We start from the raw sequence: 19640 nt of genomic DNA, 5'->3' as shown, positions 1-19640 counted from the left end.
GAAAATGCAGATTGTTGTTTGGTCGGGGACCTTTTGCAACGTCTTCTCTAGCGTCTTTTATAACGTCCTAGAGCAGTTGAAAGTAGTTAATCAGTAGTTGGAACCTCCACTTAGTTTAAATTCAAAACTCCACTATTTGAATTTAGTTCATTTCACATGGATAATTCCCAAATAATTCATGCAACAATTTGAAGATTGGATCTGACAGTAATGGTTTTGATTGTGTTCCTGCAGATTTTATTTGGTTGTTGAAGATTGAATCTGACAGTAATGGTTTTGAATGCGTTCCTCTTCCGACGACCAGAACAGTCAATTATAGGTTTGACGGAGAAGGGTATGATGGATCTCCATGGAGATGGGTAAATTGGGTCACAGCCTTCTTACTTTGACCATAGGTAACCCATCATCTCCGATCCTTAGCGTCGGCATCATCAACTCCATTGTGAAATATTCGAGATATAGATGGAGATGGAGATATTGTAGATAGACAGAGGGTAGAGGAAAGAAAGAAAGAAAGTGATAGAGAAATAAAAAGATTTTAGGCATAAATAAGAAGTGACGTGGTATTGACAGAGTATCATTACTCATTAAATTATGGTACCGAAACAGTAAAAACAGTTAAATCATAGTCACATTCAAAGATTGGAATGACCACGGAATATTTAATACTTTTTTCCTGCTTAGTGATAGTGTTAGTTACTCACATCTCAAGAAAAAGAGTTACTGTTAATTTAGGGTCCGTTTGGCAACCACAGTTGCTTTGTGTTTTTGCTTTGACTCAAAGCAAAATCAATGTTGCCTCTTTAGAGTTTGTTCAACACTATTTTGAAGCTTGTTTGGTAACGTAAATTTGTTGCAAGATTTTTAAAAGCAAAAATATAAGAGCATGTTTGTTAAAAAGTATTGCAAGTTTGAAAAATTAAGTGGATAGTTAAAAATATTAATTTAGAATAAAATAAAATAAAATTGAACAGTGTTTTGCTACAGTGCGAAAGCAAACAAAAACATCATTTTGATGCTTCTGATTTTGGCCACAATTTTGGAAGCGTTTCGATACTATTCAAATGACAGTAAATGTTACCAAATATGTTTCGTGTTTTTACTTTGCTACAGTACTGTGGAGGGAAAAATCCCCCTTCAGTGAGAGTCTTCCTCGTCATCATATTACGAATTTATATTTTTGATCCTTTGATATATTGCGGGAGCCTAATCCGGGTCGAGCCCAAGTTGCGGAAGCCCAATCCGGGTCAAGCCCAAATTGAGTCTACCTTTAGACCAAGATCGATGGCACTAGTCGTCCAACCCGTTATTCAAGCCCAGCTGGTCCAAGATGTATTGGGTCCAAACTATTTAAGAATGAATAAGTCCGGCTAATCAAATGATTCATCATAGAAAGAAAACTTTATGAAAGGAAAGTTTGGCATGGAAGGAATTATAAAAAGAAAAGAACTTTATTTCTAAATAATGATGTATATGGAATGAATTGGAGGTGAATTGGAGGATGAGCAAGGCGAGTTCTACCAAAATTTCACCAAATTTTTATATATAAATAGAGGACTAGACCTCCAATAAAGATCGAGCAATATACGCTTTCCTTTGAATAATTCTTGATGCTTTTTATTTTACTTTGAGTGAGTTGTATTATTTCTTTTAAAAAAATTTTATTGATAAAAATTTTGCACCTAAAAGTACATACTCAACTCCATTACCATATTGCATAGCCTCCACTTTCAAGTTAAGAAATTTCTCTTATTTCCTTCTTTGTATTTTAAATTTTGTCCATATTCTTTTCTTTTTAAAAATAAAAATAAAAAATTGATTGAATTTCTAACCCAAATTAATTAAAAATGGAATGAATTATTATTATTTAAGTCAAATTCAGAATACCAAATTTGGCCAAGTGCCCTAAAATGTAAAAACTTTGATCCCAATTCCCAAATGGGTGAAGTGGAAAAACACTCTTTGTAGCTTGAAAAGTATGTAAATAACATTCTTTATGTTCAAATCCTACCATTATAGTATGAAAAATGAGCAAACAAGGGTTTATTGTCAGTTAAATAAGCTGAGATAAGTAAAAGTACAAAAATACCCCTCAAGATTCTCTTTACAAAAATAATAAAAGATGAGTAAAAGTTGAAATTATTTAACAGAGTTTTCACAAAATTAGAGAGTAAAATCAAATGAAATATAACATAAAAAATTAATAAATAATAAATAATATATAATATATATATATATATATATATATCTCTTTAAATCAAATAAATAATTTTTATTATTATCTTTATCAAAAAATCAAATGAAATATAATGTAATATATACATATATATATATATACATATATATATATATATATATATATATATATATCATTTGGTCAAGCATTAAGGGTTTGTCATTTGTATAAAAGAAAATAGTTTATTCCGCATGATAAACATATAGTATTTTTATATTTATTTATATTAATATTCAGTGCTTATTCATAGGAATATGATTTGGCACTTAACTTTATATATATATATATATATATATATATATATATATATATATATATATATATATCATTTGGTCAAGCTTTAAGGGTTTGTCATTTGTATAAAAGAAAATAGTTTATTCCGTACGATAAACATATAGTATTTTTATATTTATTTATATTAATATTCAGTGCTTATTCATAGGAATATGATTTGACACTTAACTTTATATATATATATATCATTTGGTCAAGCATTAAGGGTTTGTCATTTGTATAAAAGAAAATAGTTTATTCCGTAAAACATATAGTATTTTTATATTTATTTATATTAATATTCAGTGCTTATTCATATGAATATGATTTGGCACTTAACTTTATATATATTAATATTCAGTGCTTATTCATAGGAATATGATTTGGCACTTAACTTTATATTCAGTGCTTATTAATATTCAGTGCTTATTCATATGAATATGATTTGGCACTTAACTTTATATATAAAGTTAAGTGCCAAATCATATTCATATGAATAAGCACTGAATATTAATATAAATAAATATAAAAATACTATATGTTTATCGTACGGAATAAATTATTTTCTTTTATACAAATGACAAACCCTTAATGCTTGACCAAATATTTCATTCTTGAATGAGTATGTATTAGGTATAGACATTTAGGTGTGTATATATTCATCTTATTGATATTTAATTTTGTTTTTTTTTTTTTGATAAATTAATATTTAATTATTTGATCACGTGAATATAAGAAAATAAATTACTAATATAATATGTAAATCACTTTTATGTTTTAGAATATATTATTATTTCTATTAAAAAAAATATTATTGTATATATACACACAACATAACATCTCATACATGGACACACAGAAAGTCTGATAGACACTCAGATATAATTTTTTTAGAAAGATAAATTTAATTTATTTATTATTTATTACAGAGTATTATTAGTGTTAAAGAAATATACGTGGGAGAGAGCCGTTAGAGAGAAAAGATATATATATATATATATATACACAAACATATATTATAGAAAGAGAAATAAAAATAAATTATAAATAGAGGATTTAAAGAGAAAAATAATGAAATTGAGGTAGTATAAATATAAATGAGGGAGAAACACACAGAGAGTCTGATAGACACTAAGATATAAGTAGAATTTTGGAAGAAAGATAAATTTAATTTATTTATTATTTATTGCGGAGTATTATTAGTGTTAAAGAAATATACGTGGGAGAGAGCCGTTAGAGAGAAAAGATATATATATACAAACATAAATTATAGAAAGAGAAATAAAAATAAATTATAAATAGAGGATTTATAGAGAAAAATAATGAAATTGAGGTAGTATATATATAAATGAGGGAGAAATGATGAGTGGCAATCAGAAAGTCTAAAAAGATATTGTTGGTATTAAAGAGTTTTTTTTATCACATGACCAACACGTATCACTTTTTGGAGTCAGAAACCCTTATTTACTCATTTTTATTATTACAAGATTAAAATATAATTGTGCAAGTCATATAATTAAATCATAAAGAGTGAAAATTTAAATAAAAGCATGCATAATGAAAACTCACAACACGTGTTTAGAAGAATTGTATAAATTGAGAAGAATTGTATGAATCATACCCACGCAGCGCTTACTTGGCTTCACTGGGTAAATAGTTACAGTAGATACTAAATTTTGTCATGACAACAACATAAAGCACTAACGACAAATGCTCATCACCCGCAACTCTTTATTCATATTGGAAGGCTGTGCTATTAATTAGATTAATGAGTTGACAAAATAATTTTTAAAAAGTACACCAACTATGCATTAAACTTTGTATACAATAATGGACCTTAAATTAAGATTCAAATGAAATTCTTTTTGACTTTTGCTTCATAAACAGTATTCCAAAATATTTAGAACTCAGTTTTTTTTTTTTTTGCTTATATGGAGTAAGATACAAGATTAAAAAATAAAATAAAACCACGGAAAATCACCGAACTTACAACACTAGAACAGCGGAATCAACTCTCACACTCTGAATTTAGTACCACTCTTTATAAAGCAAGATCAGCCTCTGCCATTCCTACCACCTAGCAGAACAATAGTTTCTTTCTGATTTTGGGTTTCTGTGTTATGGAGAAGAGCAAGCTTCAAGCTTGGGAAGGAGACTTCGCCAGGCATCAGCAATACCATTTGCCAGGCGTGCTTGTCCCTTTGCAAATTCATGGAAAGCGAGCCCCATGTCTAGTGTTTTCTGTTCTTGAAAACGCACAATCTCTTCATTCATTAGCCGCACGATCGTCTCAAATCTTCTTGTTGCTTCCTCACTGTCTGCCTTTAGCTGCATCACAAAACCATATTAGACAATTAAAGCAGATTTCACAAGTGCACAGCAGAGGATGCCTCTAAAAGCTGACTAACCTCTTCATATTCACGCTCAGCATCTAACATCTTTTCTGATCGTGTTAGCCTGAGTTTATTTCTGCAAGTGAAATACAAAAAATCACTGGCTGCAAATTAGGAACTTTGAAGATTCTCGAGCCCATAAGCAAAGACAGGATATTCAGGGAGTTTAATACTCTTCATTGTAGATAATGATTGCTCCAATAATTCGAGTAGCTGTTCAAATTTATCCTCACAATGCATTGTTCTTTAAAAATGATAATAAAAGATGTGATTCAAGAATTCTCTCCTGTTAAACATGAAATTTGAAGGATCATCATGTTTCTACAGGTCAATATGATTTAGACTAGACTAAAGTTACCCAATGTTGCAGTGAACAAGAAAAAAACATCTATACGCATTAGATTTTACAGAACTAAAGCCCCCCACAGCATTTAATTTCTGCAAATAAAATGTGATCAATATTAATAAAAATAATCCTTATATTCCATTTTGCATTAAACATGAAAGAACATTTCAACAAGCCATTCGGACACTAGCTCAGAGACAGGGAAGGACCCAGAAGATTATGTGAGGGGGGCAATAGTGAATTTTTTTAGTAATTTCAGTGGGGGTAATAGTGAAATTTGATAGGTATATAATTCAAAAAGAAAAAATCACAAGGGTATAATACTAAAATAAAAAATAATAAAAAAATTCAGTGGGGGCAATTGCTCCCACCGAATTTCATGCAGGTCCGTGCCTGCTCACAGATGATCAGACTAAGGAGCTCATGGGATTGAACAGCACACATTTCTAATGAGCCGAAATCCTCGTACTGTCTGCTCAAACTTTATTCAAGTCTGATTGGAAATTATCATTAAAGGAGAAAATTCATATTTCAGGAAGCTATTAATGGTCAAAAAAAGATTTTATATATGTAGCTCAATGTCATATTTGAGAGGCCACTCTTACAACAGATGCAAGAGAATGGAGCAGAACCATACAGATCTATTTCCTTCAGCTTAAGTGTTTCAGCCAGTTCACATTGCTGCCTGAAAGCATTAGCTCTTTCCGCTATTGTCGCCTGTTTCAAGAAAACAGTGGTAACCCAAAAATAGAGTGAGATTCTAGAACACCCAAAAAGAATTATTTGACACAAAAAATTTAAGAGTTAATAGATGATATTCTACCAGTGATGATTGGCATAAAAAGTCAATAGATGAGATTCTACCAGTGATCCATGGATCGTAAAAGATTTTGCCTTTACTAATATAATATATAGCTAAACAAAACAGGTACAGCTTTATCTGATTGGAAGGAAGAGAAAAAAAAATAAATAAATAAAATAAATGAGTTATCTCCAAGTTTGCTAAAGGACACAGCTGGCAGATGATACAGCCTACAAACTCACCTTGATAGATTGCACAGCACGGACATAGTCTTTCAAGGGTTCTTCAAAATTCATCAAGAGGTGGTGGGCCTGAGTAATTAAGAAAAGGCAGTGATGTCACAGAAAATAACACTTCCATTTGTAGGTTAGTGAACTAACTACTTAATTTGATGCAACAAACTGTTTTGCATGAAATGAAGCTTACCTCCTTTTGCAGCTTAACTGATAATATCTCTGACTTCCCCCCAAGCTCTGAGAATGCCTTCCCAAGAGCATTTCCTTCACAAGAACCAAGAAGCTTGACTGCCCTTCCAAAATCTGACAGAGATTGCCCGAGCTCTGTAAAAATATATAGAAATGATCGCATATATATTATGCATTTGGTTCATTCAAGTACGAGGATAGAGAAAGAAGGAACATGCAAAAAGAGGTTATGTAAAATAGCAGGTGAAGAACAGTACAGAATCATTGAAGCCCTAGCATCAAAAGGTAGAACAAAAAAATAGTACTTAAGAAATCAAGTCCCTTGTACCTCTGTGCCTCTTCACCAGACGATATGCATGCTTCTGAGCTTCAGCTAAGTGATCTTCAAGCTCAAAGATATAATGTTTCAGTTTCTCATATTCAGGACTCGATTCTTCCACTGGCTTTTCCTTTCCAAGAACAACGTCACTCACTTTAGATTGTACATCCTGTCAAATATTTAGATAAGTTAAGCTTAATTTATTTCATCTTTTAAATGGACAAGTTCTGGTTTGAGTGGCCCTATGACCTGATTGACACTGTACATACATGCTAAGGCCAAACTTCTTTTCGGGGAAAAATGAAGACCAGATCAGATGCTTGATGAGCTCATTAATAATATAATGGAATTTTAAAATGTATCAGACTGAGGAACAAATTTTGCAAAGTGACTAAATTTAGATCTGTTCTATGCTTACAGATAAGTAATGGCATTTTTAATTACAAGGAAGTAAGTATGTTCAATACAAGTCAACGGGCCATGGGTCTCCATGTATCATAACAGCTTATATTTGATAGTTGGGAAATTTATTCAGATATAAGCAACCTCAAGAAGAAAGCTAAAATTGTGGAGACCATTAATAGTGTCGCACTATGTAATGAAAAGGCATGGGTAACAGCTTCATCGTGTGTCTGGTCCCACTAAATCGGACAGCTTGCATGTTATTCGTGCCAAAAGGTTGGCTGATGCCTTGTGAAATAGTTTTAACAATTACATAATGAAATTGCAGTTAATTGGGACCATTAATTATCAAAAGACCACAATAATTTACTTTCGCAACTAGGATTACCTTAAAGATTTGCATCAAATCCGCTGGCTTTCTCTTAAAAATGCCAGTCTCTTGAGACCTTGCCCTCTCCATTGTCTGCAAACAGTATAACAACGTTACATGAATGATAGAATTTCACAATTGAGGGAAGGAGGGGGAGGAGGAGGTTGTGAGGGAATATACAACAAGGACCCAGCTGTGTTCAAAACGTGTTGGAGCATGACACTCACATGAAGGAGAATGTCCAAATTTTAGGAATTAAAGAGGGCATTTCTGGAGCACATCCGACTGTTACACTGCTACGCTCTTCTTAATGACATAATGATGTTTTGCAAGGAAAATGTAAAATTACAAGAGCACGTTTTTTCCTCAAATTGTGAAAGAAAAAAACACACACACATACTGGGGAGGGGAATACAGCACACAAAGCTGAGACAGAATCCTAGGAAAGGAAAACCAAAGTAAAGAAACCCCAAAAATTGTTGCTAAATAAAATTAAGGGTAAATTACACCGACCTACCCTGAAGTTTGGGCAAATTACACACAGATAGACCGTTTGCCCTTCATAATCTTCATTACTTTGACCTCCCCCTGAATGTGTAAAAGGTCATTATTGCCCTTGTGTTATAATAATATATTATATTAAAAAAATTTGTTAAACTAAAAAGTCAATTTCACCAACATCTTTAGCCATCACTTGTACAGTACCAATTGTAAAGTACTTTACCTTTTGGAAAACCAAAAAAAGAAAAAAAAATGTAAAGTACTTTCTCTGTCTCTCTTGTTCTCAGAAACCACGAAAACAAAGACTCAAACCAAACAAAACTCACCCATCAAAAAATGGATATAATCTCAACGAATTGAGTGCCGATTTTTTTATCTCTTCAACTTCAAGTCAGGTGCTGTAGTGTTTGGGTTGTTCAACTTTGACTTCAAGTTGTGTCTGGATTATTCTATTCATGTTGGAAGTGTAGTTCAAGGTTAGGGCTTTTATTAATGTTGGAAGTTTAGTTCAAGGTTAGGGCTTTTTTCTAATAAGAACTCTTGGTCGGACAAAGAGAGATGGGTGAGTAATCCCCATAAACATGGTGAATATGATTGACGAGTGCTCAATTCATTGTTCGCGTCGAAGCCAGACTCAGGAAATCAAACATCACCACCTCTCTATGCTCGCCATCCTCGACATCATCACAAGCCCCTGCAGCACGGTCTAGTGGGATTGGGCACCCCTAACTTTGGCTCAATGATTTGATACAAATATTTGAAGAGATATATATATATGTATGTATGTATGTATATATGTATGTATGTATATATGTATGTATGTATGTACAGTAGTGTTCAATTGCTCCCTGGTGAGCAGGGAGTAGTATGCTCACTTTTAATTGTAGCTGTTGAATTTAATCCAACGAATGTCCTTTATTTGTAAAAATTTAGGAAACTCTTAAATCTTTTTATTGCCATTAAATATAATTGGAATGAAATGACAAAAGGATACAACTTTATTGAAGGAAATGAAATCTTAGAAAATAAAAAAATATCATAAAAGAGCTTTACCCCCACAAAACACGATTGATCATGATCACAGTTGATCGAAACAATCATAATTGATTGAAAATATAAAATTTAAGAAAATCACAACTGATGGGAAGCCACTTGCTCATCCTCCTAAAAAAACAATTAGATAGTCATGGCTCAAAGATCTTTTTATTATTAGTTAGTCTGCCACATTTTTATTGATTTTATTTCCCTCACATATATGATTATTTTTCTTAAATTTTATATTTTTGATCAACTCTGATTTTTCGACCAGCTATGATGAATTACGTTTTGTGACCAAAAAGGAGCATATAAGAAAGCAATATGCATTAAGTCGGTCTAAGAAAAATCAGTCCCCAAATTATTCTTCTTGATTTAGACTCAGAAAATCATAGACGCGAGGGGAAAAAATGAAATAGGGTATACTAACTAATACTCCGTACTATAGATAGATTTTATTTCCTTCAATAAAGTTGTACCCTTTTGTCCTTTCATTCCAATTATATTTAATGGTAATAAAAAGATTTAAGAGTTTCCTAAATTATTACAAATAAAGGACATTCGTTGGATTAAATCCAACAGCTAAAATTAAAAGTGAGCATACTACTCCCTGCTCACTAGAGAGCAATTGAACACTACTGTATGTATGTATGTATGTATGCATGTATGTGTGTGTGCATATATATATGTACGTTTATATTCACATGTATGAAAATTCATATTACCAATTTGTAGAATGATCTGAAAGTTAATATATTACTAATTTGTAGAAGACCCACATACAAATATCTATATATATACACATATATAAACAAAGATTCGTTAGGGGAAGAGAGAAACGTGGATAGACAAATATATACACACAAATATGTGTGTGTGTACATAGAGAGACGTTAGAGAGGTAGATTATGCATATGAACAGTCCAATGTATACAAATAACATACATAAATATATAGTTGTTATAACTTATATTAAAGACATGGAGATCTAGCTATGTTGTTTTGGACATCGTTGATATGCGACAGCGATGGAGGTTGTGGCCTAGAGGTACAAAACGTACACAATCAAGGATGAAGTTACAAGCTAATGGAAATATAAACTCAAGCAAATAAATGTAAAAGGACGTGATAACAAACACCCAATTGAACCAGAAATTGGGTTCCTATTAGTATTACTTTATTAATTTAGCCAATTGGGTTCCTATTGATAAGATTTATTTTTTAAAGTATAAATAATAAGGGCATTTTAGTCCATTTTTTGGTGGCTTTTTTGTGTCATTTATTACAACACTTGAGGTTATTATTGACTTTTCAAATAAGGTAAGGTGTGTTGGTCATTTTGTTAACAATTCTGACGAAAAACAAAATCGGACGGGGTCATTGGCCAAACCTCGTGGGAGGTCAAACGATCTATCCATGTGTAATATGCCCAAACCTCAAGGGAGGTTAGTGTATTTACCCTAAAATTAAAGCTCCCTGGGTTAATCAATATCAGAAGTTACTTACTTTACCGACAGACTGCTGCCTCATCGAGGTTCTGGGAGCCACTGGATGGGTAATTGTGCACTCAAAAAATATATATATATATAATAATAAAACAAAAATAGAAGAGTAAAATCTACTGGATCTCCATGGAGGATTTTAAATTATTCCTGCACTATAAGATAATGCTTGTCAAGTCAACCTCCATTTTTACTCCAAAGTATCCGTATGTTTTAGTTCTTCCAAGGTCTTGCATAACAACCAATAACTCAATCCTCCTCCCGCTGGACTATAAGAAGGCAAATCTTATATGAACGTTACAGTCTGCACATTGATTTCTGGAGTGTGTTTCTCACTCACTCTTCTATGTGGGATATAGCAAGGAAGTATTCTCCTGTTTTGCACCTTCCATCATAAAGTAGTACATATTTTGGAAAATCAATCTAGAGAGCTGTGATAGTACAGGATCTATGCATGATGTGTAAATGCATCAATGAGGATACAATCTTCAAGATCCAAATTCAATGAAAGTTGCCAATAGAATGGGCAAAACCCAAGCACACCAGAATTTCCAAAACAAAAAAAAGAGAGATTTGAATATCACCCAAAATTTCCACAAAAGAATAAAGCTTATTGTAAATCTTCGAGTAATAAATGGGTTGGCTTTCTCCAATCCATTGAATCATACATGCATGCAGTGACAGAGCCAAGGATTTGTTTCAGTGGAGGCGAGTTTGGTGTTTGAACAATTATAAGAGAAAAAAATTACCCAAAAAAGAAAAAAACTTAATTATTGATTAATAATTTTTTCATTCGGCACAATTACATTTTACTTTCAAGATATATTCACATTTTGAAAGCGTTGCATGATAACCTCACTAGTTAAAGAAGGGGAATTCAGGTTTTGCATATTTATTGAGTGTTGAGAAATCGACTGAATGAGGGTTTTAGATTTTTTCCTCGGCGCATTTCTTCTTTTGAGATAGAGAGAGAGAGAGAGTTACTATTTAGTCTTTTGCCTCAATTGGTATTTCATTTTTTCCCCAAATGAAAGGTTTAGGGTTCAATAATTGATGTGTTTGTTTCAAGTTTGAATGTGTGAGCGCTTACCGAGAGAGAGAGAGAGAGAGAGAGGGCAAGGAAAACTTGGTAGGTGGGTGGATTTGTCTGTTGGAAGAGAGTTTAAAAGTCCAAGGAAAGAGAGTTAAAGGATGCACAACTGGAAAGAGGAGAGAAAATTTTAAAAAGAAAAGGTGTTACAAAAAAAAGGTCTTTGATAATTAATTATAATGTGGGTTGGTTTAAAATATATGAAAAGATATGCATGCAAAACCAAAACAAAAATAAATAAATAAAAATGAGTAGGGCCATCTAAGATTTATTACAATTTTAAGGATTGGTTTTAGAATTATGAAAAGATGTGCAAAATCAAAATAAAAAATTGAGTGGGGCAACTGCCCCCACTGGGCCCTTAGTGGCTTTGTCCTTGCATGCATGCTTTAAGAAATTCTTATATAGTGTACCAGAATGGGTCATTTGGGCACAAGTGGCTGACATCAAAAAGGGCTGAACAGAAGGAGAGAGAGAGAGAGAGAGAGGAATGCATACAGCCCAAAAGTTCCCATATACATGATTCAAGACACAACAAAATCTGGAACCTTCGAAATGATTTCAAGGCAGAAGAAAAAGGAATCTAGATTGTCTATTTAAGCCATCAAAATCAAATACTTCACCTGTTCATCTGCCTGCAAAAAGGTTCTCAAATCCTCGCTTTGCTGAAGCTCGTGATGTGAAGCTATCCGATTAACAAATATATCCAACGCCTGACGTCTCATCTCAATAAATTCAGCACTGAATCTAAACTTCTCTGCACGAGAGACTAAAGTGAGTCAAATGATAACTTCAAAATGCTTCATGTCATTGCAATTATCAACATGCTTAGTTACTATCGCATTAGTAAATAGTCACACCATCTTGAGCATAACATGAAGAGCATATTAACATGAAAAGGCGAATTGGGAATTTCAAAGAGAGTTCAATTGGGACCATGTATAATCAAATTTTTGGTGTGATTCGAATCTTGTACATCCTTCCTTTTAAGGTTAAAATAATTAGAGTTCATTTCTGTTTATGTTTTCAGGGTTTTCAGGAATTTAATATTATGTGAGCCAAAATATTCTGAGTGAAGCGGGAGGAATTCTGGGTGAAATTTCTACGATATTCTTCTCTTTCTCTCTTCTCTGTGATAAGAATTTCCTGTTTTAATCACAAGCATCCATTATTCTCTTTAAATCTCATCCAAAGAATCCTATATCTACCACTTTAGCCTTCATCCTTTTAGGCCTTGCTTTGACACTTCAAACTCATAATTAACTTGTTGCATATAAGTTATGAACAACTCCAGCAATTTATCATCCTTGTTACCTTTCATAAAGGCTGCAACTTTTCTTCCACTTAAAACTAGACCAACAAGCTTTCGTAACCTCGACCCACCATGAATTAATCTTAGATAGCATTGTTTAGATTATATAAGTGCTGTCCTGCATCAAAATTTTATAATTATCTTTGCTTCCGCCTTTCATCAACATCTTGATACATTAGGGCTTAATTTTGAGCTTTATAGTTTGTGATTTTAAAGCTTTTTCCTCAACTACCAGAAATTTAACCGGAGATTATTTTTTGCATGTATTGACCTTGAATCCAAGTGTTTTTGGGTCAACACCATCTATTAGTTATTTTGTACGCAAGAAACATTCAAAAAAAAAAATTAAAAATTAGAAATATATATATATATATATATATATATATATATATATATATATATATATATATATATATTGTGCCTAAGTGGACACAAGTGAATAAACAGTCGCTATTAGTTTGTGCTTAATCACACTTGCATTCTACAAAGAGGTTGCATTTTCTAAATGATTTAAATGATCATAATTTTGTCTACTTCCCTATGTAAATACTTCCTTTTCCTCCCAGAACATAAAAAGGAGAAACATAGATCTTTGTCAGCAATGCAAACTGGGAAGGTAAGGGAACGTTGGAGGGATGGAAAAGTTATTAGTAGGGAAAGGACCTTCTCACTTTTCATTGGTTGAGTAGAAAGGACAGGCCAGCCATCAATATGGAAAGCAAAATTGGCAACTGTGGAATTACATATTAAATATCCAAAAATGAGTCTAATTGAATAAGATGTTGATATACGTGAACAATAAAACAAAACAAGAAAAGAAAAAAGGATAGAGGAGTAAAGGATGTTGGAGGCCACACCAGTTGAGAACAAAACATGATGAAGTTGCACACTAGAAAAATAGTAACACTGCAACAATTGGAGATATAGCTCCAAGATTCTTGGCAAAAGCCAAAAGTGACAAGGGTTGAGGTAGTGTCAGAACGCATGATAATGTATATAACTATAACAATATTCTGGTCCTAGAGAAAGAAAAATGCAAATAATGATTCATTTCGACAACTATAAACAATAGTAGTAGTTCCTACATTGTGTTAATAAACTTACTCTCTCCACTTAATATTTCACTACATTTATCCATAATCAGTATACATGAAAAAGAATGTATTAAAATTAAAGCATACAATTATAATTATAATTTATTGTTTAAGCATTATAAAGTCAAACCATATTAGACTTTGATTGGCCAAACAAAATCAGTATCCTGAGAGAATGACTAAGATTTCCTACATTCATACTAGATATCTGATATCCTAGTCCTAAATTAGTGAACAACACGTCAGTCATGTCTTCATTAATATGAATTTGAATTTTGACAGCTTTTCAGATAATTCAAAAGCTGCATACTAAGGTGAAGCGGAAAGAACATAATCATGATGGAGTGCCTTCTCAGCTTTCCACAAGGATATTCTCATCACTGGTGTGAGACACAAACAAATTATGTAAGACCCAGTAAAATAATGACCACCATGAAAAAAATGGTAATAGCATTTTCCACTTTTAGAGCATAACAATGTATTGGAGAGGGGAGAAAAAAAGTGTGTGCCTTGGTTTGTTACCTACGGTGCTCTTCTCGGGAAGAGGAGGAATGAAAATACCCTTGTACTTCTCAAAAAGACGATCACGTAACCAAACAAAATCAGTATAACGTCGAATAACAATCTTCTCTGGCCCTTGGTACTCAGGAAAATTCGTCTGCCAAAACAAGTTCCAAAAGATTTGAACAGCAAAAAGCATGAGTAATTCAATTTGAAACTTCAGATTAAGTTCCATAATGGTAAACCCACACTCTCTTTTCTTTCAAAAGTGAGGACAAAACCATAAAACAATGGGGTGGGGAGGGGAAAAGATGTCATCCATTATTTCATCGTAATAGACTAATACCTCCCAGGTGGAGTGTTTATGAGTCATCATCAATGCTGACGAAAGGATAATGCATAAAATCTCTAGCAAAAGACATCATGCATTGTGTATGACAAGAAGCCAAGAATAAGATCCAAATATAACATTGCAGTTTTAAGTAAAGTTCATCCTAAACAACCTAAAGACAAACTCTTTTGCATGATAAAGGGCCATTTGTTGGACTCAAGAGTTGAGCCTTCCATCGAATAATAAAAGGAATCAGAACTTCATTACTCAGGAAGTAGTTCCTCTCATGCAAATAAAACTTGAGGAAATGGATCATGTTGAGAGATCACCCTTTATAGTCCATGGGAAACATTCTCCACGCATTTATTACTGTTTATCAGGGCTTACTCTCCCACGGGTAAGCCTCATCACCGGTGCAAAATCTAGCAAGGACCCTCACCTTACCAAAAAGAGTCTCTTTAAGGATAAACCCATTGCGTTCCTACAGCGATTTAGCATGACCCAGCATGGATAACTAATCAAGGGCTTTAAGGGGTTCCTCTCTTATGCATAAAGCTCGTGAGAGCACTGAAGGCCTCAAGGAGCTCCTTTCTATGAATGGAACTCAATAAATTAACAAAGACCTCAAATAACTCCTCCTATTGCATCAATGTGTCGCCATACTTCCTCATCTAATAGACATTGGTAATATGCCCAATCCTATTATTATACTTGTTGGGTATTTTACTTACTCTACGGGAAATATTATTCATTGTTTCACCACGAATTCAAATTACCTAGGCTATTAATAGAAACTTGTTAGAAGTATTGCTCATAAGAGAGATGTGGGTATATGAGGATTCTCCTCCTCGGGTTTCATCCAATAGAGTTGGGAGTGTGAAAACAATAAAAACATTGGTAATGACCAAGGATCCAACCCCAACCGCAAATGTTGCTTAGGGAATTAAATATGTCTCTCCTACCCTCTGTAATTTGGCTATAATCATGGCGGATTCTTGTCTCATAAGTGGATTTAAGAAGGCTTATTGCTGAACCACATTAAAAAATTGTGTCTTGCTTGTTTGCTTGATTACTGGTACCGCCGAAGTGGGTGTCAATTTTTGGGTCCAAATGTATAACAGAAATAATTTATGGTGGAAATCTTGAAAGAAATTGCGAGTTTGCAAGCTGTCAATCACCAGATTGTGCTAAAAATCAGCCAGCTAAACTGAAAACAGATCTTCATCAAATAGTCGAATAAAACCTCCTAATTCTCGTAATGATCAGTTCAGTTGGAAGTAACAACGCAGAAATCCCATAAAACCCTAGCCTAACCTCAATTTGATAAATTCAAAAACTGAAATACAAATTAAAAAAAAAAAAAACCTAGATACATACATACACACGTATTTTATTATATTAGTATTAGTATAGGCGACGAAATTACCTTGGTGATGACCTTATAGGAGATATAAGCTTGGACGCCAGTGCCCATCTTAGCAGGATCAGTGACAGAGACCGATAGATATGGTTGTGAAGATGGAGATCTAGGGCTCTGTGATGAACCTGATAAACTTCTTTGCTGCATATTTGGATAAAAATATAAATAAGAGAAAGTATGTGTAATCAATCGTATATTATTAGAGTTTATCTGAGCTCACGTCGACATCGAAGACAGAGTGGTAGTCTCGTAAATTACCTGGGCAATCATGGCGTCTATTGGGATGGGGAATCAAAGGACGACGAGGGAGAACAGATAGAGAGCTCACGATCCAAACCAAGGTGACTCACTGAACACACAGATGTGATTAGATTATTCCCGTCGTTCGCCGCCGCGATTATTGTTGTTAATGAATTTTGTGTGTGAGGAGGGGGTGTTTGAGGACAGAGACTTTTTTCGCTGTCCACTTCTTAACGAAAGAAATACTTCTTGCCCAGTTCGCTAAGTTAAGCGGAGTGGTGACACGTACGTTTTGGGAAAATATTGTGCTACGTAACGTATTGTTTGACTTTATATAGACGAATTAAAGTCTACTAATTTCTATCCTAACAAATAATTTATACTAATATTTTTTTTGAGAGATTTGAAAGAAGAGAAGATGATATACTAGGTACCAGACTTAAAATAAGATAAAATTTTAATTAAAATATTTATATTTAATAATTGTTTTTTCTTTTTAAAATTTTTCTTTTTTTTGCACAAAACCTCCTAATAAAATTGAGCTAACCCTAGACGAAATATCCAATTGTTACAAAGTTTTATAATGACAAAAATGTTCCTTAATATAAATTTTAAAAAATTTAAGTTTTTTTTTTCAAATTATTTTCATTTTAGATTTTCTTTTCATTTTAATTTTTGAAAAATAGAACTTTAAGAAAATTCTAAAAATTAAACGCCATTAAAGTGATGTTTATAATGACGAAAACGCCGCTTAAAATAAATTTTTAAAAAATAGGTTTTCTTTAAAATGATTTTCATTTTAGGTTTTTTTTCCTTTTTAATTTTTTTTTAAAATTTTTTTAAAAAATTCCAAGCTATTCTCATTTTCTTATACATGCCCCAAATTTTTTTTTAACAACACTATGCAAAATAAGTTATTTGTATTAATTTAATCTTATAATAAGAGGATACAGTCAAGGGCAAAGCTACTGAAGGGTTAACCTGGGTTATAGCCCAAGTTAAAAAAAAAAAAAAAAATTAGTACTATTGTACATCAGTTCATTGGGGACGTCATTTTCTTAAATTTATATTAAGAGATATTTTCGTCATTATAACATCACATTACAATAATTGGACAGTTCAAAAGGGTTTTAGGTATATATATATATATATATTTGTGGGGATCTATTGTGCCAAAAATTTAAAGCAAAGTGAAGTTTAAAGTTTATGTAATTTGTCCAAAAAGATATATATATATATATATATATATACAAAAATAAAAGTAAAAAATAAAAACTCAACTTTTATTTTCCACTAAAAAGTTTCATCACTTATTAACATTCCACTTTTAAAATTTTCAGTAGTATCAAACAACTCTAGTGTTGCGTGCTAATTTTTTCGTCAAACAAGAAACCGTAAAACCATGTCATTTGGACCAACCAACAGTTACGCTAATAAGAAAGAAAGAAAGAAAGAAAAAAAGTGGAAAAACAAAAATTTAATGGGTACAAAACTACAAATCATTATTGATCGTTTGTTATTTTAATTTGGCTATTAAGATTAGTTTTTGTTTTTAGAAAACAATTAGTTGTGGTATGATAACTTAATTCAGGTAGAATTTATATAGTAATAAAGTTTAAACTATAAATAACCACTTAAATGCTTTGGAACCAAGTACTTATAATTTTTATGGACATTACAGAAACTCTTATTTTAGTTTACCACTTCAAATTCAATTCTTAAAATTTAAAATAATTAATATTAGTTTATCAAACAATATCCGAATCCATTTAACTCTACTTGAAAAATTGCACACGGTGCAGTACAAGTAGTTCAAAATCTGTAAAAGAAAATATATTTTTATGACATAAATAATAACATAATATATAAAGGGGTTAAGTGCAAAAAAAAACTCTCATTAAATAAAAAAATGTGCAAAAAACACCCCTATTAGGGGGAAAAAAAAAAGTGCATATAACTCCTTGTATTATCCATCTTTTGAGCAAATTACCCCCTATTAAATAAATCTGATGAAAAATAGTTGTCGGTGATGTCTTTTTTTTCTTTTCTTTTTTTTCTAAAAATCCAAAAGTACTTTTTTTTGTGTAAAAAGAATGCCCCTACCAATTTTGTATATATTTAAACAGTGAATGGGTTCATTTGGATGTACTTGAAGACCTATCTAAGGAAATCTTCTCTCTAATATTATTTTTCTCTCTCTAAAATATTTCTATGTTGTGTTTAACAATTTGTTTCCAAGAAAACAACATTTTTATTTGGGCAAAGTACAACAAACCCCTGTCGATTACGGGCCTTTTCCAACTATCTGAGGGGTTAAAAGAGTAAATGTTTGGACCAAAATGCCTTTATTGTTATTTTATTTAAATCATAATTCATCCGAACTTCAAAAATTCATATCTTACAAACGTACTTCCAAAAATTACAAATAATATATGCATAAAAATTTTATGAAATAAGGATTCTATAAATATATGATTTGTGTAATAAGCTACCATAACCAGAGAGAAATAGGCAATCTAAAAATTTACTCTAGCAATTTATGTTATTTTTAATAAATATAATACTCGGGATATTTCATGAAAATTTTTAAAATTATTCATTTGCATACAAAGTAACCCCAATAGAGGCCGATTTTGTGAGATATCACATTGTGCGTCAAGGTGTTTTTATTTTTTATAGACTTACCATTTTAAAAAATATATATCAAAATCAATAATCGGTCTGTTGGGGATAATTTTTTTATATGTTATACTCTATACGTAAATGAATAATTATAAAAAATTTCTTGTAAATATCCCAAGTATTTTATTTCTAAAAATAAAATAAGATTGCGGGAGGAGGTTTTTAGATTGTCTATTTCTCCCTGGTTATGGTGGCATGCTGCACAAATATTATATTTATGAAATACTTGTTTCATAAGCTTTTTGTGTATATATTATTTGTAATTTTTGTATGTATGGTTTGTGATATATGAATTTTTGAAGTTCAGATGAATTAGGATTAAAATAAAATAGCAATAACGGCATTTTGGTCCAAACATCCACTATT

At 32.0% G+C, this 19640-nt stretch overlaps 1 protein-coding gene across 1 annotated transcript; it reads right to left on the bottom strand.

Annotated features, from left to right (window-relative positions):
- Positions 1-4351: 4351 nt before the first annotated feature.
- LOC132313772 (sorting nexin 1) lies at positions 4352-16844 on the bottom strand. Its single transcript, XM_059812712.1, has 11 exons — positions 16611-16844; positions 16359-16493; positions 14623-14758; positions 12318-12451; positions 7585-7659; positions 6804-6963; positions 6477-6610; positions 6293-6361; positions 5886-5965; positions 4918-4978; positions 4352-4837 (listed from the first exon to the last, which is right to left on the bottom strand). Exons 1-11 carry the CDS (start codon positions 16620-16622, stop codon positions 4628-4630), a joined length of 1206 nt encoding a protein of 401 aa, XP_059668695.1. The 5' UTR covers positions 16623-16844; the 3' UTR covers positions 4352-4627.
- Between the last annotated feature and the right edge of the window lie 2796 nt (positions 16845-19640).

This window comes from Cornus florida, unplaced genomic scaffold (genome assembly GCF_030987335.1).
Source record: "Cornus florida cultivar Cherokee Brave unplaced genomic scaffold, ASM3098733v1 CherokeeBrave_3.0.0_Hap2_Chr06, whole genome shotgun sequence".
In the NCBI taxonomy this organism is placed as follows: Eukaryota; Viridiplantae; Streptophyta; class Magnoliopsida; order Cornales; family Cornaceae; genus Cornus; species Cornus florida.
This window is presented reverse-complemented; position numbering and strand designations above follow the sequence as displayed.

Excerpts from the sequence above, each read along its gene's own strand:
- LOC132313772 (XM_059812712.1), bottom strand. Across the intron at positions 6,964-7,584 it reads ATTTGATGCAAATCTTTAAG|GATGTACAATCTAAAGTGAG; the intron begins GTAATCCTAGTT and ends AATATTTGACAG. Across the intron at positions 6,611-6,803 it reads TCTGGTGAAGAGGCACAGAG|AGCTCGGGCAATCTCTGTCA; the intron begins GTACAAGGGACT and ends ATATTTTTACAG.